Below are 23,481 nucleotides of genomic sequence, written 5' to 3'. Positions count from 1 at the left end.
AGCTCAAATGTGGGGTTAAACGGGTGAATTCAGTTATTTGCCAAATAAATAACAATAACAATTTTTTGTTTTTTGAAACATTTCAAAAAAGTATTTATTTATATATTTATCTCGTTTAAGACCGGTTGTCCAATACTTTTTTGAAGCACGGTAGGTGAAAAGCTTGACAATGAAAAATGAAACAATCTAAACAAATCTAATCAAGAAACCTAATTTTTTAACAACTTTGTTTGGGGTGGCTTTTATTTTGAAGTTTCTTAGCGGAAGTGCGGAGCGCTACTACGTCAAACTTACCGCTCCGGCCCGTAGGCCGACTTCCACACTGCTGGCAGCGTGTGTGGAACACTTTTCTTCATTCATACTGGCCGACCGACCCGCCAATAACCCCACAAACTCGTCTTTTTTGTATTTTCTTCCCCCCACATTCACAGCGGACAGTGTCGGACTCTGACGGACTTCCGCTCGGTGTTTAAATCTGTTTCTCATCTGTAGTTTTTTCGTTTTTTCTGCTTCTACCTGCTTCCCCCCTCGCGGCGTGAGTTTCACGTGGAGACCGGAGCTCATCATCGTCACCGTCACCGTCATCCATCGGCCCATTAAAATCCATCGTTAGCATTAGCTACGTCAAATGTCAACGATGGCAACGTTGATTCTGGAGGACGGTGCGACGTTCAGGGGGCACCTTTTTGGTGCAAATGTGTCCGTGTCGGGTGAAGTTGGTACGTACTTTTTTTTTCTTTTTTTACGTTCACTTCAAGTTCACGTACCTTGAGCCACAACACTTAAAATCCACCTGCGTACGCAATTACCTCACGAGTACCGCAACTTTTTTGTGTTAACGTCGCCGGCGTTAATGTGTCAAATAACGACCGGTGAGTTTTAAAGCGCCAAATCCCCCATAGACCTCATCAGAGCCCGACTCTCACTCGTGGTTCTCGCCACCAAACCCCATTCAAAATGTTGTCAATTAAAGCAAATAGTCATTTGTTGTAATACACATGAATCGCATGATATTTACGTGTACACGTGACGTATAGATCAGCTTCTTATTGTCACATCGTCGCAGCACTTGTTCTACCTTATTACCTGTGGTATATGTTCAGAACACACACTGTTAAAAGTGTGTGTTAAAATGTAAATGTATGCCGAATGGTTGATTTAGCAATGTTGATATTGGGTAAAGTCAAACTTTGCTCTTTGTTTCGTGCAGAAGGCCACTGTGAGCAAGGCAGTATTAAAATGACGGAATTCTCAATGTGGTTTGGTGGAACAGATGAACTCAACGCAAAATAACATGTTTTCCTGCTTCACATTAGGGCTGAAGATTGTGAATAAACATCTAGTTGCAATTATGTATGTCATTTGACTGAATTAGTGATTCTGATATGATTTTTACGTAATTATTTTCATTTTCATTTGAGTAACATATTTTAAAGGATCACTGTGTGAAATTTGTGCAGATGTGTGAGAAACAAAGATATTTTCTTCAGTCTGTAGAATATTGTGCATATAGGTCAGGGCAATATTAAATCTAAAATGGTAATTTGACACATATTTTGGCTTTAAGGAATATTGTGCCTCCTGTGTTTTGAAAATTGTGATTTTCAGCCCTACTTTACACCTTGATTGTATCATTCAGGCCAAAGTTCCTGACATAAAAACAAGTTAATATCAGGATTTCGATGCCAAATACAACAGTAATTAAATGTATTTTAAATGTTTCATATAAAAAAGTAGGAATGAATATGTGGAATATTAATCTTTGTATATGATGAATTTGTCGTGTGTGTGTGTAGTGTTTCAGACGGGAATGGTCGGCTACCCAGAGGCTCTAACTGACCCATCCTACCACTGCCAGCTGCTGACCCTCACTTATCCTCTGGTCGGCAACTATGGGGTACCAAGTGGGGAGGAGGGAGAGTTCGGGTTGAGCAAGGTGAGCCATAACCATTTTAGCTTCCTGGCGAATTTTCAAACATGAAAACATAAGGGTGGGGAATGTAATCTCTCTTGCCGTTGTCTCGCTCAGTGGTTCGAATCGTCGAAAATCCACGCGGCGGCTCTGATCATCGGAGAGCTGTCGGACAGTCCCAGCCACTGGAGCTCAGTCAAGTCCCTGGACCAGTGGCTCAAAGAGCATGGAGTTCCTGGATTACAAGGTAAGGACTCTCACACACACACACACAGAAGATTAAAATGAAGTCCAGATTTATAATAGTCTTTAAAAACACCATGTTTTCCAGGAATCGACACAAGACGTTTGACCAAGAAGATCCGAGAGAAGGGAACCATGCTGGGTAAGCTGGTGGTGGATGGGACTGTGCAGGACGCCGTTCCCTTTGTCAACCCTGACCAGAGGAACCTGGTCCAGGAGGTTTCCATGAAGGTAACATCACAGTTTCACACCGGCACGTGTAGTCCTAGTTTACATACATCAAGCAATGTGGGGTGTGAAACAGTTGGTGGCGTTGTAACAAACCAGGTAGACAATTAACTAAATATCAACTTAACTTACTTCTTACAAAAAATTCAAGCACTTTCAAGGACCCATGTGTAGTTAGCCTCTTTTTTCCTTGAAAAACTTTACTCCAAAGTCCTAAAAAACTGAATTTGCAACATTCGTGATGCTAACTTTGTCGAATAAAATAAAGGTTTTATTGATGTCAAAATCCAGTAAGATTTTCCATACACACACATCAGTAAGACTCTCTCAAGTTTACCCTTAACTGCCAACCAGGAAGCTGGAATCTGGATGCAAGTGTCTGGTCAAATGTTCCCCCGTTAGTCTGTCCCCGACTCTCAAATTTCAAATCCCGACTGGGTTGTCTGGTGTGTGTGTGTGTATACTGTATGCTGTGGTTGTGGAGCTCTGTCGGTCACAAATGTCGGGATTCCATTTTCCTTTTTTATTGTCTCCAGGAACCCAGAGTGTTCAACCCCAGTGGAAGTCTGCGTATCACCGTCCTGGACTGTGGCATCAAATACAACCAGATCCGCTGCCTGGCTCAGAGAGGAGCCCGTGTCACCGTGCTGCCCTGGAATCATCCGCTGGACAGCACAGGTCACAGTCAAACTCCTGCCGACCACTACTGCTGCATCATTATAAGTTCAGGAGTTTTTAAGAAATTTTTTGTCGTCTTTATTTATTTTTTTTAGATTTTGACGGTTTGTTCATCAGTAACGGTCCTGGCGATCCTCAGCTCTGTCAGGCCACCATCGACAACGTGAGGAAGGTCGTGTGCGTGGATCGGCCCAAGCCGGTCTTCGGCATCTGCCTCGGACACCAGCTGCTCTCGTTGGTCATCGGAGCCAAGACCTACAAGATGAAGTTAGTATCTTGTACACGGCTTTGTTTTAAGTGTCTTTATGGGGACCCATTTTTAAACTATGGCAATATAGTATATAAGTGTGATTAGCCACTAATTTATCTTTTATAATCTATAAACACCTGATATCATTTAATATGCAACACCAAGAAATGTTTGGTAAATTAATTGAAACTTCATTTTATGACTTTTAATTTTAAATGTACACATAAATCTGAATTAAAATGTTCGGGAAATATCTCAATTTGTTTGGAGACCCAAACAAAGTGTCCCCAGACCTGTCGTCAAGGCCCCGCCCCAGTCTTTGGGAGCCACTACTGTCCATCTTCTACATGTTGGGCGGGTGTTTCACTAATTTGACTTGAATATATTGTATTTCCTGTTGTTCTTGTTGTTAAGAGGCGATGCTGACCCGTTAAAGACAGACGTCCTCACAGATTCTTGTGGACAACGACGTTCTGTTCCACCGATTCTGCCGAGTCCTGCTTAACATGGCCTCGTTAGTTATGTTATCTTTTTTATTTTCGGTTTAACAGTCTGTGCTTAGTGAAGTATGTATTATGATATAGTTTTTGGAACATTTTCGGTTTCTTTTTCCCCCCCGACATAATCCAGTGGACGATACGCGGTCCACGATACCAATGATATCATGATACAACGATTCTGTGATAATCAATATATTGCAAGAACTTCCCCTGGTGTGGAAGCAGCGCCGCCGTGAGGACACATGAAGTAGTTACGGGTCTGTTTGGATTAGAGCGCCTTAATTTGTTAATTAAAATATCGATGTTTGCCCTGGGGTATCGATTATTGTATTACATGAGGAAGGACTGCGATATATCACCAAATCGATATTTACACCCACTCCTAATATCCAGTGATTTTTGTCTAGTATCACTCCGATGCCAAGCATCGTATGTTGGAAGAATGTTGGAATTCTCTATCCACCATTTCCTCCATTTGCAGCGACTGTGACTAGTTTATAAATCTTTAAACGAGTGAAAAGACGACGTGGTGGCGGGACTCACTGGTGGAGTGGCTCGTCTTTCAACAGGAAGGGCGAGGAGTCGATGTCACTTAACCCCCAAATTGCTCTTGTCGGCAGTTCCGTGTATGTGCATGAATGGGTGAATGGTATAACTGTTGCTCTATAAATACAGGCCAAAAGTGTCACATTTGGCTAAATTCGAGTGCGTTACTAGTCTTTGTTCATGTGTGCAAGATTTCTTTAGCGTCAGGAGCCAGGGAAACCTCATCAGCCTTTGTAGAAATGCACACATTCACATCATTCTTTTTTTTCTTTTTTTTTTGAAGACCAGTCATGTGAACTGCAGGTTTCTGCTGTTCTCAGCAGTTCTGTGCGCTCCTGTAGTCGAGTGCCAGAGTGCGAGCGTCGCAGTGAGCGGCCGTGTTGTGAAAAATACCTTTTTAAACAAACACAGCCTGGCGCATGAGAAGCACACGCTCCGCTCCTCACTTCACTGTGGGACTTTTCGTTTTATCAGACTGTGTGAAGGTCAGGAGGTGGACGGGGAATGTTCCCAGTCACCTGCTGGAATTTTGTTGTCGGCATAAACAGGATTGTGGGATTGTTGTGAAATGACTGCAACATCACTGCAATTGTAACACTGTAACTTTGGCTTCCAGAAAATAAGTGGTTATATTTACAAAAATCATAAATATCTCACAGACGGGACTGAGAACGTGTGTGAATAGGCAAAAAAAAAAAGGTTGAAAGGTTGACATTAAAACGTACTTTTCTCGCCTGTCTTCCAGGTACGGTAACCGTGGCCACAACCAGCCCTGCGTCCACCAGGGAACGGATCGCTGCTTCATCACCAGTCAGAACCACGGGTTTGCCGTCGACCCCAAGACTCTGCCCAAGGACTGGGACGTCCTCTTCACCAATGCCAACGATCACACCAACGAGGGCATCGTGCACAATGCGCACCCAATGTTCAGGTGAGCGCCTCACAGAGGGCTTACATGATAATTCACGTACGTGTCTGACATGCTGTAGCTGAGAACATGGGGAAAAAATCTGTTGAGTCACCTGTTAGCTTAGCTGTTAATATTCGTTCCAACTTGATTTTTGAAAAAGTGTCAGTCCTGTCATTCACACCTGAAACTCCAGCGTGTCTTTGGCGTCGCTGTTGTTGGACGGTAAAAAGTGTGTTGGTTTTATTTTTGTCGTCCAGTGTTCAGTTCCATCCCGAGCACATGGCCGGCCCCACAGATCTGGTCGGCTTGTTTGACGTCTTCCTCGACACCGTGAAAGACTTTAAGGACGGCGGCGCCACAAAAACAGGTAAAAACGGTGTTTGAAGTGGACACGGATGGACGTTTACGTAGATCTATACTTAAATGTTGGTGATTCTCCTCAGTCAAGCAGCGACTGCTGGATCATCTCACCTACCCGGGTTCTCCAAAGCCTGAGGAGGTTTCCAGACCTAGGAAGGTCCTCATCCTGGGCTCAGGTGGACTCTCCATCGGCCAGGCTGGAGAGTTTGACTATTCCGGCTCTCAGGTCCGTGAAAGAAGAAGCTTTCTGTTTTTTGAGTCGTGCAACTTTTGACATAAAATGTATTTTTGTCTGTATTTGTCGCCTGATGGGTTTTACTTTGTTTTCCAGGCTATAAAAGCTCTGAAGGAGGAGAACATCCAGACCGTGCTGATCAACCCCAACATCGCCACTGTCCAGACGTCCAAAGGTCTGGCAGACAAAGTCTACTTCCTCCCCATCACTGCGGAGTACGTCACTCAGGTACTAATTCACTCTGTCATTGACCTTATTCTTCTGACACTGATGCGTGCAATGCGTCCACAGCTGCTGAAAAAGCAGCACAATCCAACACTGCCGTACGTCTCCGCCGCTCATGTGTTGCTCCTCCGAACCACGATTGTTGTATCGAAAATTTTGTGACGACAGCCTTGAGACATCGACGATGCCGTGTTGTGAAAAGTGTGGCTTTTAGTTGAACGTTGTTGCCGCGGTGACCGGATGAATTTTCATGTATTGCCTTGGAACAGCACGTTGTAACTCGTGTATTTTTGTGTCCAATCTTCCCTGAACTTCATGAGATTATTACACTCCCAACCTGAAGACAACTACTGCACACAGCACCACCCAGTGGGCGCAGGAAGCAATTGCATTTTCCACAGAACCTTATCAGTACTTGTTTTGGCTAATACCCAAAGTTCGTCTATCGCAATCAGTATCGGGAAGATGAAAAATGTTTTTGGAACATCTCTAACTTGGTGTTAGTTATGTAGCAATAGTGTTGGCAAAGCAGGAAGAGGTGAATAGATAAGTCCATGGCTACAACTATTTAGTGATGACCTCATTATTTTAAGTACAGTAGACTGCAACGACGAAAGGTCCCTTTACCTTCGTGCTAGCTGCTTTAGTTTCCCAAAATCTCCCTGAGATTCCCCCGCTATGTGAACCCATTCTCACTTTGTTGCCACAGGTGATAAAAAACGAACGTCCCGACGGCGTTCTGTTGACCTTCGGCGGTCAGACGGCTCTGAACTGCGGCGTGGAGCTGACCAAGCTTGGCGTGCTGGAGAAGTACAAAGTCAAGGTCCTGGGAACGCCAGTGGCCTCCATCGAGATGACGGAGGACAGGAAGATCTTTGTGGAGAAGATGGAGGAGATCCACGAGCACGTCGCTCCCAGTGAAGCGGCGCTGTCTGTGGAGCAGGTGTGGAGACTTCTACTACCATCCCACCCAAACACACTGACTCCACTCGGACTTTTATCCACTTTACGTTTACCTTTTGTACTTTTTAATCTCCATTAGGCTGTGGCTGCTGCAGAACGTCTCGGCTACCCCGTGCTGGTGCGCTCGGCGTTCGCTCTCGGCGGTCTGGGATCCGGCTTTGCCAACAACAAAGAGGAGCTGACCTCGCTGGTGACGTCGGCCTTCGCGCACACGTCTCAGGTGCTGGTGGACAAGTCCCTGAAAGGCTGGAAGGAGATCGAGTACGAGGTGGTGCGCGACGCCTACGATAATTGCATCACTGTGAGTAAACGCGGATTCGTCACATAATCACCTCCTGGATTCAACTTGGCAGAGACCTGTAAATGCATCAATGTTATCGTTTTCTTCAGGTGTGTAACATGGAGAATATTGACCCTCTGGGCATCCATACCGGGGAGTCCATCGTGGTGGCGCCCAGTCAGACGCTCAACGACCACGAGTACAACATGCTCCGGAACACAGCCATCAAAGTTATCCGGCACCTTGGCATCGTGGGAGAGTGCAACATCCAGTACGCGCTCAACCCCGAGTCAGAGCAGGTACCGCACACGCATGTGACCGTATTTTATTTGAAATAAAAACTCAACATTCACTACATCCTGTGTGTGCAACGTTTTCAGTACTACATCATCGAGGTGAATGCCCGTCTGTCGCGAAGCTCCGCCCTCGCCAGCAAAGCCACAGGTTATCCTCTCGCCTACGTGGCGGCCAAACTCGGCCTCGGGATCCCGCTGCCACAACTGAAGTACGTTAACGTGCGTCATTAAATACCGAACATTTGGGATTAACGCATCCATTCTGTCAGGTTTTATTTAATTTTTCTAGTCCCCCCGTTTGTGTCTTTTCATACTCTTGTGATGACATAATTGTTGAATTTGTGTTCTTTAGAAACTCTGTCACCAACTCGACAACAGCGAACTTTGAGCCCAGCCTGGACTACTGTGTGGTGAAGGTTCCTCGCTGGGATCTCAGCAAGTTCCTCAGGGTTTCCACAACGATCGGGAGCTCAATGAAGAGCGTCGGTAAGAGGAACGGACAAGTTCTTGACGACTCGATTGTAACAAAAACTATTCCTTTATCAATAAATGAGTTGAGTGACAAGCTTGTGCTCCACAGGTGAGGTGATGGCCATTGGCCGAAGCTTTGAGGAGGCCTTCCAGAAGGCTCTGAGGATGGTGGACGAGAACTGCGTCGGCTTCGACCACACAATCAAACCTGTCTCTGAACAGGTAACGATTCAATATGTATTTCCACACACAGCTTTTCAGATGTTTAAAGTCGCGATTGTTCGCTTACGCAGACCCTCTGCTGGATAACTGTTTAATGCCTTAAAAATGTCTAAATGCACTTCTAGACTGGGTATCTTGAGCTTTAACAGGTTTTACCAAGGCTTTAATTGGAACAATCACCTACGACTGTAGTGAAGTTGTTTTTTTAATAAAAAAGTGCTACTGTTGGGTCCTAAAACTATATTTTTTATGATGTATCAGGTTCCAAAGATCGACATGTTATACAATTGCAGCATTATTTCTGTGAAAGTCTTGGTTTGCAAACTGAAATATCAAATCAGGACCTTGTCAATTGGAGTCAAATTGATTCAGGGAATCGGCAGCGATACTAAAAGCTTTTCTTCTTGTTTTTCAATTTTCAAATAAAAAATGACTTGTTTTATATTGGTTCTTAACTTGTTGTTGATTATTTTTTATTTATATCACTAGGAGCTGCAGTCACCCACGGACAAGCGCATCTTCGTGTTGGCGGCGGCGTTCAAGGCCAGCTACACCGTGGACCAACTGTACGAGCTCACAAAGATCGACCGCTGGTTCCTGCACAAGATGAAGAACATCGCCGACCACGAGCGACTGCTGGAAACTTACAACCAGGTGAGATCGAGATAAAAAAAACACAGAAAAGTAACATTTAGGGCTGAGGACCTTGTTTTTGAGGCACGACACTTTGGTGAAAATAACCCTAACCCTGCACAGAGCTGCTTGCAGCTTTAAAGGGGACATATCATGCGAAATCAACTTTTTAATCATTTTAATACTTATATTTGGGACTCAAGAGGCCCTACCAGTCGCCAAAGTGTGGAAAAAGAATACTCGTGGTCCCCCTTAGTGTAAGTATAGGCGATAAAACACGCGATGTTGAATTCCCTGCGCATTGTGACGACAGCATGTGCATTTCACCGCGAATGTCGCCACCCCACCAGGAAGTTTACTTGGAGAGCTCCACCTTAGCTCCACCTTGTCCCTATAAAATGCGAGAGTGCAGATGAGGGAGGAAGAGCGGTATTATTTCAACGCGGAGGGTTGACATAATACCGCAAAGCCTCAGAGGATTTGTGTGTCCAGTGGATAAATTTTACCAGGGAACTATTTTAACTTGGAGAAATAGGGTATAATATGGGACCTTGAAATATTCTTATATATTTTTCTGTCATTACCACCAGGATGAGAGCACCATGCCTCCAGATGTGATGCGAAAGGCAAAGCAGCTCGGCTTCTCAGACAAACAAATCGCACTGGCTGTGCAGAGGTAAGCCTTATCAACAATACACACGTTAGTACACATTCTACAATCATTTATAAGCCAGCAATGCAGTTGTTTGCTATCGCTAAGAGTATCTTGAAATTTTCAGACTATATATGTGTGATGATATAACCCAGTTATTCCCATATTTTCCATATAAGGACCCACTTCTTTAAGGATGGCAAATTATCGTGATGTTGGGGTAAACTCTTCAAATTTAATCTCCTCCCTCAGCACTGAGCTGGCAGTGAGGAAGCTGCGCCACGATTGGTCCATCCTGCCCGTGGTGAAGCAGATCGACACGGTGGCGGCGGAATGGCCCGCCCACACCAACTACCTGTACCTGACCTACCACGGCACGGAGGACGACCTGGCCTTCGACGACCAGCATGTCATGGTCATCGGCTCCGGGGTTTATCGCATCGGCAGCAGCGTGGAGTTTGACTGGTGCGCGGTCGGCTGCATCACAGAGCTCAGGAAGGTGAGACCTGTTATGGACTCGCTCATGGTCTTAAGTATCATAAGTCAGAAGTTGGACTCATGTCGTGGCCGAGTTGACTGTGTTCCAGTTCAGAGTTTAGTGGACACTTTGTAAAAAACACTCTCTCTCCCTGCTGAGTTGTTGATCCACTGCTGCCTCCTTCATGAAGTTCAGAAGTGTTATTTTGTGACTTCAGTTTTAGTTTGAAATCCTGTGTTCAGATTAACCCCTGTGACACAAACTGACCACAGGAGGCAGCAGTTGACCAGCAGCTCCTCTGCCTATGAGCTAAAAACACTGATTTTCTCCATGGACTTTGGTGCAAGGTTTACAAACATCAGTTTATGGACAGAAAAGGTTGTCTTCCTGCAAAATAAAATGGAAATCATGTAATTACAATATCATACACTTTTTTAAAATAAAACATTTTCTATAATTTTCCCTCTTTCCTCCCGACATCAGCTCATGAAGTCAGACCACAAAGTAAACCTTTAATTGTGTTGTTGCGTCTCTTTTAGATGGGTTATAAAACCATCATGGTGAACTACAACCCTGAGACGGTCAGCACAGACTACGACATGTGTGACCGCCTCTACTTTGATGAAATCTCCTTTGAGGTAAGATTCGAGCTGCTGATATCTGCTCTAGAGCTGCTACTAATGCTTATTATTCAAATTTTTAGCTAATTTGTGGATAATTTTTGATTAACTGATTAGTTATTTGGTCCATAAATTGTCAGAATACAATGCAAATTGTCGATTGTTAAACCAAAATTGCTAAGAAAAACGTCCAAAACGACAAATTTCCCTGCCCCGTGTCTTCTGAACGACCAGGTGGTAATGGATATCTATGAGAGAGAAAACCCGGAGGGCGTGATCCTGTCCATGGGTGGCCAGCTGCCCAACAACATCGCCATGTCGCTGCACCGTCAGCTGTGTCGCATCCTGGGAACGTCGCCCGAGTTCATCGACTGTGCGGAGAACAGGTTCAAGTTTTCCCGAATGCTGGACACAATCGGCATCAGTCAGCCGCAGTGGAAGGAGCTGTCGGACACCGAGGTTCGGCCCACCAAGTTAGGATTACGATCTAATCCGACCGATCTCTTAGAAATACCATAACTTGTTTTCCTGAAGTTGTCCCTTTGTCCAAAAATAGCGCCGGACAAGACTGTGGTTTAACCACATGTTCCTTTCCATTTCCTCTTCCTCCAGTCTGCTGTGAAGTTCTGTGAGAAGGTGGGTTATCCCTGCCTCGTCCGTCCGTCTTATGTCCTCAGCGGAGCGGCCATGAACGTGGCCTACGGTGACAGCGACCTGGAGAAGTTCCTGAGCAGTGCTGTGGCTGTTTCCAAGGAGTATCCGGTCGTCATCTCCAAGTTCATACAGGAGGCCAAGGTTCGGGAAAATACGTCTTATAAATAACGACATTGTAACGTTCTGTGAAAGTAGAACGTGACACTTTTTGTGTGCGTGTGTTTTCCAGGAGATAGACGTGGACGCAGTCGCATGTGACGGCGTGGTGATAGCCATCGCCGTGTCCGAACACGTGGAGAATGCTGGCGTTCACTCCGGCGATGCCACGCTGGTGACGCCGCCCCAGGATCTGAATCAGAAGACCATGGAGAGGATCAAGATGATCGTCCACGCCATCGGCCAGGAGCTGCAGGTCACTGGACCCTTCAACCTGCAGCTGATTGCCAAGGTGTGACATTTTTTTATTTAAAAACAAAATCTTGAATCATAGACTGTATATAATGGACGTAGTTTTGTTTTGAAGCCTTTTGTTCATTGATAACCCAACTCCATGTTGGAAATTCAAAGCCACTGCCTGCAACAAGGTTCTTATTGGATGATACTAGCTGTTAACCCCTCAGTAGATTCATTCCAGAAGATTCCAGAAGAATGGCCTCCCTGGTGGCTAACTGCTGCTTCTGTCCTACATGTCAAAAACCAGAAGCTTGAGCCATTAACGGTAAAAGAATGAACATTAAACCTCATATCGTATCCCTTGTATAACAGGACGACCAGCTGAAGGTCATCGAGTGCAACGTGCGAGTGTCCCGCTCCTTCCCGTTCGTCTCCAAAACCCTGGGTATGGACCTTGTTGCCCTGGCGACAGAGGCCATCATGGGGGAGGACGTGGAACCTGTGGGCCTAATGAGAGGGAAAGGGATTGTGGGAGTGAAGGTGACTACGTTTTATTTGTGTTAATTAAGTCTTGGGGGGAAAAAGGTCCCATACCGCGATCCTCGCTAACTGTACGTCGTGTGAATTTCAGGTTCCACAGTTTTCCTTCTCTCGCCTGGCCGGAGCTGACGTGGTGCTTGGGGTGGAGATGACCAGCACTGGAGAGGTCGCCTGTTTCGGGGAGAATAGATACGAGGCATATCTGAAAGCCATGCTCTCCACGGGCTTCAAGATCCCCAAGAAGAACATCCTGCTCTCCATCGGCAGCTACAAGGTACGTGCGCGATGTGTAGACCTGCTAATTTAGGTAATTTAACACTGAAGCTTAAAAGACACTGGCAGCGACACATTTACAGTCTCACACTGAGAATAAGGAATGTCAATCATGAGATGCACAAATGTAGATCTTTTGTGCAGCCAGTTTTAACATATAACAACAAATAATTTATGATTTGTGTGTTTGCAGAACAAGAGCGAGCTGCTGCCTACTGTACAGGCTCTGGAGTCCCTGGGTTACGATCTCTACGCCAGTCTGGGCACCGCGGATTTCTACACGGAACACGGAGTCAAGGTGACAAAGATTTAACAGAGGAAAACACGCAAATTACAGTCATATCCATTAGATCTGAGTTGCTGTCACTTAGAGATTAAGGGATTATACCACTATCTGTTTTACTGGTTTGTCTCAAAGGCCTTTAATGTCCGTTTGAAATAGACACAGGCTGTGGTTGTAATTTCTCTGTTTTACCAAGACTTGTTGAAGCTTGTTTTAAGAGGCCGTTGGGTGTCAACAGCAACGCATCACAAAACGAATCACAGGAATGGAATGATGACATGGTTATCAGCTATTTTACTTAATAAAAAGAAAATATATAAAATAAATACAGCTACCGGTGAAGAACCTGCTTGGTTGAGTAGCTTAAACTTAACTACTATGCCTTCACTATGGACTGAAGAAAGGAAAAAATAACCAACTAACTAGCTAGCTAGTTAATGAGAGGATATAGAAAGAAAAGAGAGGTAAGGGATACAAGCTTATTATTTAGTTAGCTAGCTAATGGAGAGATATAGTAAGAAAAAGTGTGTTGGCTTCTTTATTTATTAGCTAGTTTGTTAGTAAAGAGATATAGAAAAGAAAAAAGCTGCTAGCTTATTTATTGGCAAGCTAGCTAGTTGAGATTACAGAAAGAAATAGGATATAGGATATATAATAAAAGAAATACTGGTGATTGAGCTACAGTACGAACTGAAAGGATAAAACATAATTAGCTCGCTAGCCAACTTTCTAGCTGGCTTGTAAGCTACGTTTTTCCCACAGAACAGTAACATAGTAGGACATAGCAAGTAAGTGCAGTAAAAGACAATTAGAGGTATTTAAAAAGTATAGAAATATGTTTTTAAAACGGCCAAAAGATCATTTTACTGTCGAGTATAAAGTGTAGGATTAAATTAAAGTAAAGTATGAAAGAACGATGTTTATGTATTTCTAATAGTTTGAAGATCTGAAGGTTATGTTTGGTTTTAAACAATCTAATGTGAATTTTTTTTAAATGTATCTACAACAAATTCTGATTGGTTAGATGTTCACCTGGCGGATGATCTGAAAAACAAGTATTTTTAACTGTAGCTGGTATGCAAAGCCCTTTTCTTCATCTGTTTATACTTAATATAAATATGTCATAATACGTCTTTATACGTCCCTCCCTCCTTGTCCACAGGTGATGGCGGTGGACTGGCCGTTTGAGGAGGAGGACAGCGAGTGTCCCACGAAGGAGAAACAGCGCAGCATCATGAACTACCTGGAGGAAAACCACTTTGACCTGGTCATCAACCTCTCCATGAGGAACAGCGGCGGGCGCCGACTCTCGTCCTTTGTCACCAAGGGCTACAGGACGAGACGCATGGCCGTGGACTATTCCGTCCCACTCATCATTGACATCAAGTGCACAAAGCTCTTCGTTCAGGTAAGTTCTCGCTGTTATTATTGAGGTATTTCACATGATTTCCCTTCAACATGGAGTGAAATAATGCATTGGTTTGTTTTAGGCTCTTCGTCAGGTCGGCAGATCTCCACCGGTGAAGACCCACATCGACAGCATGGCTTCTCAGACGCTGGTTCGTCTCCCTGGTGAGTCTCTTGACAACCAGCTGTGGCAGAAAAACGCTGTTGCTCATTTCTGATTGATTTTTAGGTGATGAAATGGCATGTATAGCAGACAGTTGAAAGCCTTTCTTTGCTTATTTTCCATCTTTCGTATTACTCAGACATCAACACTTGGCTTCCACCAATTGTTTTTGAGATATTAAAAGTCCACAGTCGTGACATTCCTTCCTATCCCACATGCATCAGGGAAACTACGGTGGACTTCACAGACCAGGAAGAATGTAAAATTAATCTTTGGCAACTCTCTTCCACTTTGTTGGTTTATGCATCAGAATTACGGAGGCAGAGATGTTATTTGTTACAATACTGTAGCAATATGGCGACACAAGATGGTGGTTCCCGTAAAACAAGGCCCTTGCCTAAAGGGAGATATAAAAAGCTTATTCCAAGGCTTTGTGTGATTATACACATAAACAAACATACTAATGACTAGTATATTCAATTTCTGCTAATAAATGTTGCACTTTGGGCCTTAAAATGTGGAAGAATAAAGGAATCCTATGTCCTTTTGGGAGGGATTTGAGTGCAGAAATCAGCTTCTCATTGGGACATGAACACAGAATGAACAAATGAGGAGGTAAGGTGGATCAAAAAGAGTAAAGTACTTGGTTTTGCTGTTGGGTTTCAGGCCTGATCGATGTCCACGTTCATCTCCGGGAGCCTGGCGCCACTCACAAGGAGGACTTCTCCTCTGGAACAGCAGCCGCTCTGGCAGGAGGCGTGACGATGGTGTGTGCGATGCCAAACACTTCCCCGTCTGTGATCGACGCCAGCTCTTTGGCTCTGGTGCAGAAGGTACGTCCAGGTTTGACTCGTCTCAATTAAAAGTTGAATCGATGGTTTTATTTATGTTTTTTTTTACGTTGTCTTGTATCTTCAGCTGGCCAAAGCGGGCTGCAGATGCGATTACTCTCTGTACGTGGGCGCCGCCTCTGACAACGCTGCCGTGCTGCCGTCCTTGGCGAGCCAAGCCTGTGGTCTGAAGATGTACCTGAACGACACGTACTCCACCCTCAAGATGGACAACGTCTCCCTGTGGATGGAGGTAGGCGGAGTCACAAAGATGGAGGCACTAAAGTATATCACTGTATCATCGGCGTACAGGCGGCACACATGTTTGCAAGTCAGCCAGTCGTGGAATTCTAACAGCTGCACCAAAGACGATGAATTCCAGTGTTTGGAGGGCATTGATGAGAGGGTTAATGGGATGTGTTAGTTTAATTTTTTAGCTTTTCCAGACTTTCAGACCCAAGCTTTTAAACGCTAAGCTTTGCCTCTACGTTGTTTGTTGTTTGAGAATCTCACCTGTTTTCTTTGTGTTTTCAGCACTTTGAGAAGTGGCCGAAGCACATGCCCATCGTGGCTCACGCAGAGAAGCAGACGGTGGCTGCGATCCTGATGGTGGCTCAGCTCTACCAGCGTCCAGTCCACATCTGCCACGTGGCCAAGAAGGAGGAGGTAAAATCGCAATAATAATTATTTAAAGACGCCTTTCAAGACGGGATTAAAACAATATAAGACCAACAAAAGACTGAATTTGCAGGTTAGATCTGACTTGATTTTAAAAACGTGGGAGACCACAGACACAACGAACTTTGATCGATGTTCAATGTTTTAATCCTGAGGAAGCACAGACCAGACAGTCCTGTCGAGACGCAGCACCACACACTTTTTTAAGTTTAATCAGGAGATTCCAGGGATTTGACGACGTCCGATGACAATAAAATCGCCAGATAATCTGATCCAATCGGAAGACAGAGCAGGAGCTGGAGGCTCTGGCCCCCTGGTGGTCGGACGGACGGACGGACGGGGGGGGGACCTTAAAAGTGAAGAGCAGAATTTTTTTAATTAATGCGAAATGTGATTGGTAACCAATGGAAACAATGTGAGTTGTGTGGAAGACCAAAAAGCAGGAAAAATTACATCTTATCTAATGTTAGTAAGTGTTAGTGTAAGTTACAAAGTTATGGACCTTGCGATAAACGACTGTCTCTTTGTCCTCGCAGATCCTGATCATCCGCGCCGCCAAGCAAAAGGGCATCCAGGTCACGTGTGAGGTCGCACCCCACCACCTCTTCCTGTGCGAGGACAACGTGCCCGGCATCGGCGACGGGCGAGCCGAGGTCCGGCCCATGCTGGGGAGCTGCGAGGACATGGACGCGCTGTGGGAGAACCTGGACATCATTGACTGCTTCGCCACGGACCACGGTGAGACGCCCAGTCCAAATTAATCGGCCTAATGAAGCGAGTGCACGTAATAATGACGCTTTTATTGTGTCGATAGCACCTCACTCTGTTGAGGAGAAGAACAGCGAGCGTCCTCCTCCAGGATACCCGGGCCTGGAGACCATGCTGCCGCTGCTGCTGACCGCCGTCAGTGATGGACGCCTGACTCTGGACGACATCATCCGACGTCTCTACGACAACCCGCGCAAGATCTTCAACCTGCCCGTGCAGGAGAACACCTACGTGGAGGTACACGCCCACACCAGGGAGACCAAGAAGAGTGACTTTTGAGTTTTTGGTTCTTTTTAAGAGTTTGTTTGTTTGTTTGTTTTCCAGGTGGATCTGGAGCAGGAGTGGGTGATTCCTGAGGCCATGCAGTTCACCAAGTCCAAGTGGACACCGTTCCAAGGCATGAAGGTGAAGGGCAAAGTCCGGCGAGTGGTTCTGCGAGGAGAGGTGGCCTACATCGACGGACAGGTCAGCAGTCATCCACACGCGCTCCTCCATCTATTTAAAATGACTTAATTAAAACAATACTACTACTACTAATCATCTGAAATTTGGTAACTGATTTATATCTGTTCATACAGTTTAAAATTCACAGAAAATCAGGAAAATCCCACTCTAAGTAAAAGTCAGTCATCAATAAAAGAAAATTTAAGTTTTAATACACATTTGGTTGTTTAGAAGTCTTCATATAGTTGTTTATAAAATGTTTCACCTTTTGAAAGACAAACAGTTAAGGGATTAGTGGATATATAAGAAACAAGATAAAAACAAGTGTGAAATGTGATTTAAGTCACTCTGGGTTCAGTAATTATGTGAATTATTCATAATTATTCTTCACATATCTTTTAATTTAATATATTCTCTGTCTGTCTGTCTGTCTGTCTGTCCGTCCCTCTCTCTCGCTGTCTCTGTGTGTGTGTCTTTCTCTGTGTGTGTCTCTCTGTATGTCTCTCTCTCTCTGTCCCTGTCTCTCCCTCTCTCTCTCTCAGGTGTTGGTTCCTCCAGGTTATGGTGAAGATGTGAAAACATTGCCGACTGCCTCCGTCCTCCCCCCTGAGCCTGTGAAAGAAGCTCCGCAGGTATTTTAAATAAAACAAATGATTCCTCGCCTGTGTTGTCACTAAACCAGCCCCCACGTTTTATTTTGAAAATACTCTCCGTGTGTGTGTTTTCTGTGAGTCAGACTCCGGAACACACTCGTCCCACTCCTCCCCGCGAGGTCCCGATCAGAACCCGCGCTGCGAGCCCGCGCCGCTCCATGGGAGAGAGCCGCTACCTGCTGGCGCCGCGCACCCACCGCTCCTCTGACCCTGGGCTCCCACTGGGTACTGCAACTCCCACAATGCAGCAGGACGCCCATGGTGACTTGTGTCGTCATGTCTCACTGGTTCTGTCTCCACAGAGATGATGATGATGCCTCCTCTTCCACTTGGCGGCGGCGGGGACGGCTACGCTCACCCTCCCCCTCTGTCCAGGCTTCTGTCCCCTCAGTCAGGACCAGGTCAGCTGCTCACGGGACAGATGTCCCACTTCCAGATGTCTCCTCTCCTGCACCCGCTGATCGGTCAGCACATCCTATCTGTGCGGCAGTTCAGCAAAGAGCAGGTACGAGTGGAGACGGAGTCATGACTCATTTAAAGCCACGTCTGTAACATCTTTCAATTTGCAAATGATTATTATTATTTCACATTATTAATTTAATGTAAATTTAAAACCGAGCTTATGAAAACTTTTCCCATTTTTCGAGGTTTGTATTTGTCACATTTTGTAAATCCTACAATTTATATTGATGGGTATGATGTGCACGGTTGTTACCTTTTAACTTTGGATGATCCATTTGATACATTTGATACATGATACATTTATTTGGCTTCTCAAGGTTCAATAAAGTAAATTTATTTAAGAGAAAAACTTAAATTACACTTCAATTCTGATGTAACTTAGATTTTCAAGGCTTGATAATGAAGTAGAGTTGAGTTTTCTCCATAATTTAATGTTAATTCCATGTATTTTTCATCAGGATTTAATCTAATATCACATTATTTGACTAAATGCCACAATATTATCTTTTAAAACCAGGAAATGACACCACAGATGTATAGATTATAACCGTGTGACAGTGTGGAAAATCTAAGGCCGTACCTGATAAACGAGTTTCCGAAATTCATCAATTGTTTGTTTATTTTGTATTTGTCAGATTGCGGTGTTTCATAATGCCATCAATCCAACTTTCTTTTTTTATTCTTGGAAATCGATTGAATTCTTCTGCCGTAATCTGAACTTCTAAAACAATTAATGATAAATCAGTTTTAGTGTTTGTTTCTGTGGTTTTTCAGCGCGTTAAATGTGAATATTTTCTTTGCTTCATTTGACAAACAAATCATTCAAACTGAATCATTTCACAGGTTTGACAAACACTGACCAACATATTACGGACATAATGACAAGATTCACTGAAAATAATCCCTAATTAACTTTTTGTATTCCCTTTGTTTCAGATCTCGCATCTTTTCAACGTCGCGCACACTTTGCGTATGATGGTTCAGAAGGAGCGAAGTCTGGAAATACTGAAGGTTTGTCGCCGCCGTCGTTAAAGTCCAGCCACAGGAACGCCGTTAAAAACACAACAACCTATTTGTTCTTTTCTTATTCTTTTTGAACTCTCCAGGGCCGAGTGATGGCGTCCATGTTCTACGAGGTCAGCACTCGCACCTGCAGCTCCTTCGCCGCCGCCATGCAGCGCCTGGGCGGCTCCGTCGTCCACTTCAGCGAGTCCACGTCGTCCTCGCAGAAAGGCGAGTCCCTGGCCGACTCCGTCCAGACCATGAGCTGCTACGCCGACGTGCTGGTGCTGCGGCACCCGACGCCCGGAGCGGTCGAGGTGCGTCATTTAATGTTTCTACAACACTTAACTTTTATTTGAGTTTTCGTAACTTTAAGGAAAAGACGTTAGAGCCTGTTAGTTGTCCATAAATCCATGCATCCCTGGTAAAAGCCCTCAGATCCTCACTCTCTCTGCATCATTTGCAACAATTTTTCAGTAAAATTATTTTGAAATGAGCTTTTCTGGCTCAGATTTTAGCCTTTTTTTCTTTTTTTTTTAATTTAGAAATGGTTTTCCATAGAATAAAACTGACTTAGCTGTAAAATACAATAACAGCACCTTGTACTTTTGTTATAAATCAATTACTAAATCAATCGTACCAGTTTCTGTTCTCTCAAAAGAAAAGGCTTCATAAAACTGCTCAAGTGTCAATTCTTGATAAAATAACAGTAACTGTTTTGTAATCTTAGTTTGTTGTTGTTGTTGTTGTTGTTGTTGTTGTTGTGCTGACCTCAGTTGCTTATGTCTCTTTCTGTCCTCGTCTTCCTTCAGTGTGCGTCCCGTCACTGTCGCAAGCCGGTGATCAACGCCGGCGACGGCGTCGGGGAGCATCCCACCCAGGCTCTGCTGGACGTCTTCACCATCAGGGAGGAGCTGGGGACGGTCAACGGCATGACGGTGAGACGTCGAGACTAAAATGTTTTAAAAGCTGACCTGAACATAAAAACCTTTACAATAAATCCGTGTTTATCTTTTTTCCTGTCAGATAACGATGGTCGGGGACCTGAAACACGGCCGCACTGTGCACTCCCTCGCCAAACTGCTGACGCAGTATCGCATCACGCTGCGCTACGTGGCTCCCAGAAACCTGCACATGCCGGCGGAGATCGTCAGCTACGTGGCCTCCAAGGGAATCAAACAGGTGGGGGACGATATTATCAGATATATAATCCTTGTTTTATGAAAGATTTAAACATTTGAAATCAGGAAAAATGTCAATGATGTTCCTACAAGTCACTCACGGTAGTTTTAGGTAAGATAAGATCATTTGTTACCTGTTTGCAGGAGGAGTTTGAGAGCATTGAAGAAGCTCTGCCTGAGACCGACGTCCTTTACATGACCAGGATTCAGAAGGAGAGGTTTGCGTCCGAGGAGGAATACAAAGCCGTGAGTTTACCGCCGTTAATCCATGACTCAGCTATTTTCATCACGATTTGATCAAGTTCTGATATGTTCTGATTCTTTGAACAAAGAAACCATTAAAACTGAATAACTGGACAAAATATGACATTTGATGACATAGTTTTGAGGTTTCTGACATTTTATTGACCATAAAACTCCATTCATTCAGAAAATACAATAATATAAAATAATCGATTATGAAAATAGTTATTCTTATATAAGTTATTCTTAAAAAAACTGTGTTGAAAAGGTCTCTAAAGACGTCTCTCTCTCGTTTGTCTGTCAGTGTTTCGGTCAGTTCATCCTCACTCCTCACATCATGACTGTGGCCAAAAAGAAGATGGTGGTGATGCATCCTCTGCCCAGAGTCAACGAAATCAGGTGAGACGCTGTCAAAAATGCATATAATATAAATACAATTTTAAAAAATAAACAAACATTATAACGTGTATATAAAACAGTACACTAACAATAAAAAAATGGAAAGAAACATCAGACAGTTTTAATTTGTTTATCCTACCTTCTCATGAGCACCTGAACGCACCAGTCATGTTTTAATGGCTTTTTCTTTAGTGTTTTATTTTCACGTTTTCAAGTTATTGTCATATGAAAACATTTTAGTAGCTAATCCTTTCAGAAAACATTGTTTTGTTTCTTAACAACTAAATTACAGTTGTTTCAGTCAGTTAACTAATAATGATATGTTTGATTATGTGTAATATGTTTCTTAAAGAAAGTTATTTACGTTATTAATACAGGGATAGTTTCTTCTGTCCTTAGAGAATACTTTTCAAAAATACTGTTTCTTCTACAGCACATTTGTATTCGATGATACATAATAAAAAGGTCAATTTTATTTATTTAGTACATTGAAGTGCTGTAGAAGTTTAAGTTAAGTTAAAGGTAAAAACATTTTTTTGACTATGTCGTGTGTCTGCTCTTTTCCCCTTGTACAGCGCGGAGGTGGACACCGACCCGAGAGCGGCGTATTTCCGCCAGGCGGAGAACGGCATGTACATCCGAATGGCCCTGCTGGCCACCGTACTGGGCAGATAAACCCGCCACACGCTACGCTGCGCCACCCGTTTCCACAGCAACATTTTAGACAGTTACATTCCTGTCCTTTTTCCTTAAAACTATACAATCAACAAAACTGCTGAGTCATGATACGACATGATGCGCCGCTTTCCCTCGCATTCCACTGATCAATTTTAGTTTTTCTGTCTTGTATGCACTGTGAAACTACGGGTTTGTGTTACAGAGTGTTTTTTCAGTACGATACCAGGTATTGGTGGCCAATACTTGGAATAGATATATTTCTTTAATACTCTGTATCGGGGCTGTCAATTTCTCCTTTATGCAAGTAGAATATTTGTTACACTCGAGGAATAATGTATGTATTTGAAATGGCCGGTTATGGTTAAAGGTGGTTTGAAAGATGTAAAAACAGCTTTATTGGGCCAATATCAATATTGATGGATACTCCAGTTTGTGAGAAAGTGGTATCGGTCTTTTCTGTAAAACTTCTGTTTCGCCAAGTGTTTTCGCAATAATCTTCTTTGTATTATTTTTGGTGGGCATTAAGTCTATGTTCCTTAGACAACGAAGTATTAAAGAAGCTCGGGAAATGTAGGCGACTTTAAACGGGACCAGTGAGGCCGTAACGACAGATTTTCTTTTCCAACGCGTTACACTATTCTGACCAATGATTATGCCTTGTTAGTTTTTTCTACTGTACTCAAAACATTTTGTCTTCTGTCAATTGTTTCTTTTCTTACTGAAAACTTTACAGGTTGGGGGGGTAATTCAATCTGTCGCTGGTTTAACAGCTATGGGATGTAGTGAGTTGGAGAAATAAATAATAAAAGGACAATTTTGTAGTTTGTGATGTTATTAATATCCGTGCACGTGTAGACATTAATGCTAGAGTACTGGCGGCCATTTCACAAAAGCACACCAATTATCTTTTATAATGGCCAAAAATGAAAGTTGAATGAGAATTGTGTGGACGTACGGCAAAGTTATAGGGCCACTTCCTGTTTTGTGGCTAAATTTAAAATGGCTGACTTCCTGTGGGGTCAACTTAATCTCCGTAGACATGTCCAAAGTCGGTCTCTTGTGTCACGTTGGGAGTTTCGAGTGGATCGGGCAACGTATAGCAAAGTTACAGTGCCACTTCCTGTTTCGTGGCGATTGGTCGAAATTTGCCAAAAATGACGACAGTTGCCCTTGATCAAACCCCATTTGAATCTGTGAGACCTTGAGTAACTTTTCAACTTTGATGCGTCTAGTACAAAATGACACATTTGGGTTTTTTTATTTTGGTACGGTTAACATGCTCAGACGAGTTGGTTATTAATTTGTTGCCAAGATGGACGCCAAATTCAAAATGGCCAACTTCCTGTTGAGTTGAGGCCATGGTCCCAATGGACTTTTTTTGTTTGTCTTGGGCTGGGACATGTTCGCACCAAGTTTTCTTCACTTGACAAAGTTTTTTGCCATTTCTGATTTGCCAATTTCATCCATTTTTACCAATGTTTAGTTAATCAAAAATGTGTTTTTTTCAGGGAAAAAATTCACGCTGCAGACATGCTGATGGACTCCAAGCCTTTGAAAATGTTTGTTGCTTTTGTGTTTGAAATTTGCCAAAATATATACTAAGTAATTACTAATTATATACTTATTCCTCAGCCGTCCAGTGGCCATTTGTCTAACCGTTACCTTGTTTTAAATGCAAAATGTGCCTCATATCAACAAAATAATCAAAGTATATATGCTGATTAAGTA

The 23,481-nt window shown here is 43.7% G+C and overlaps 1 protein-coding gene across 1 annotated transcript; it reads left to right on the top strand.

Moving 5' to 3' along the window:
* Positions 1 to 304: 304 nt before the first annotated feature.
* cad (carbamoyl-phosphate synthetase 2, aspartate transcarbamylase, and dihydroorotase) lies at positions 305 to 22,574 on the top strand. The gene is made up of 44 exons (XM_058613342.1): positions 305 to 719; positions 1,797 to 1,936; positions 2,030 to 2,159; positions 2,244 to 2,386; positions 2,920 to 3,061; positions 3,157 to 3,328; positions 5,103 to 5,288; positions 5,525 to 5,634; positions 5,711 to 5,853; positions 5,959 to 6,090; positions 6,797 to 7,030; positions 7,130 to 7,351; positions 7,441 to 7,629; positions 7,711 to 7,835; positions 7,979 to 8,112; positions 8,207 to 8,319; positions 8,809 to 8,973; positions 9,543 to 9,628; positions 9,857 to 10,103; positions 10,622 to 10,720; positions 10,937 to 11,161; positions 11,315 to 11,497; positions 11,586 to 11,804; positions 12,122 to 12,289; positions 12,381 to 12,563; positions 12,756 to 12,860; positions 14,008 to 14,253; positions 14,336 to 14,417; positions 15,082 to 15,248; positions 15,334 to 15,498; positions 15,780 to 15,911; positions 16,460 to 16,661; positions 16,738 to 16,928; positions 17,016 to 17,156; positions 17,678 to 17,767; positions 17,872 to 18,013; positions 18,091 to 18,293; positions 19,187 to 19,261; positions 19,357 to 19,569; positions 20,065 to 20,190; positions 20,279 to 20,434; positions 20,578 to 20,679; positions 20,981 to 21,075; positions 21,651 to 22,574. Exons 1-44 carry the CDS (start codon positions 629 to 631, stop codon positions 21,748 to 21,750), a joined length of 6,714 nt encoding a protein of 2,237 aa, XP_058469325.1. The 5' UTR covers positions 305 to 628; the 3' UTR covers positions 21,751 to 22,574.
* The last annotated feature ends 907 nt before the right edge of the window (positions 22,575 to 23,481 follow it).

This window comes from Solea solea, chromosome 17, assembly GCF_958295425.1.
Source record: "Solea solea chromosome 17, fSolSol10.1, whole genome shotgun sequence".
Classification (NCBI taxonomy): domain Eukaryota; kingdom Metazoa; phylum Chordata; class Actinopteri; order Pleuronectiformes; family Soleidae; genus Solea; species Solea solea.
The sequence above is the reverse complement of the archived record's forward strand: the minus strand, read 5'-3'. Positions and strand labels throughout refer to the sequence as shown.

Excerpts from the sequence above, each read along its gene's own strand:
- cad (XM_058613342.1), top strand. The coding sequence starts at position 629 with ATGTCAACGATGGCAACGTTGATTCTGGAGGACGGTGCGACGTTCAGG. Across the intron at positions 7,031-7,129 it reads CGGCGCTGTCTGTGGAGCAG|GCTGTGGCTGCTGCAGAACG; the intron begins GTGTGGAGACTT and ends AATCTCCATTAG. Across the intron at positions 12,861-14,007 it reads ACACGGAACACGGAGTCAAG|GTGATGGCGGTGGACTGGCC; the intron begins GTGACAAAGATT and ends CCTTGTCCACAG.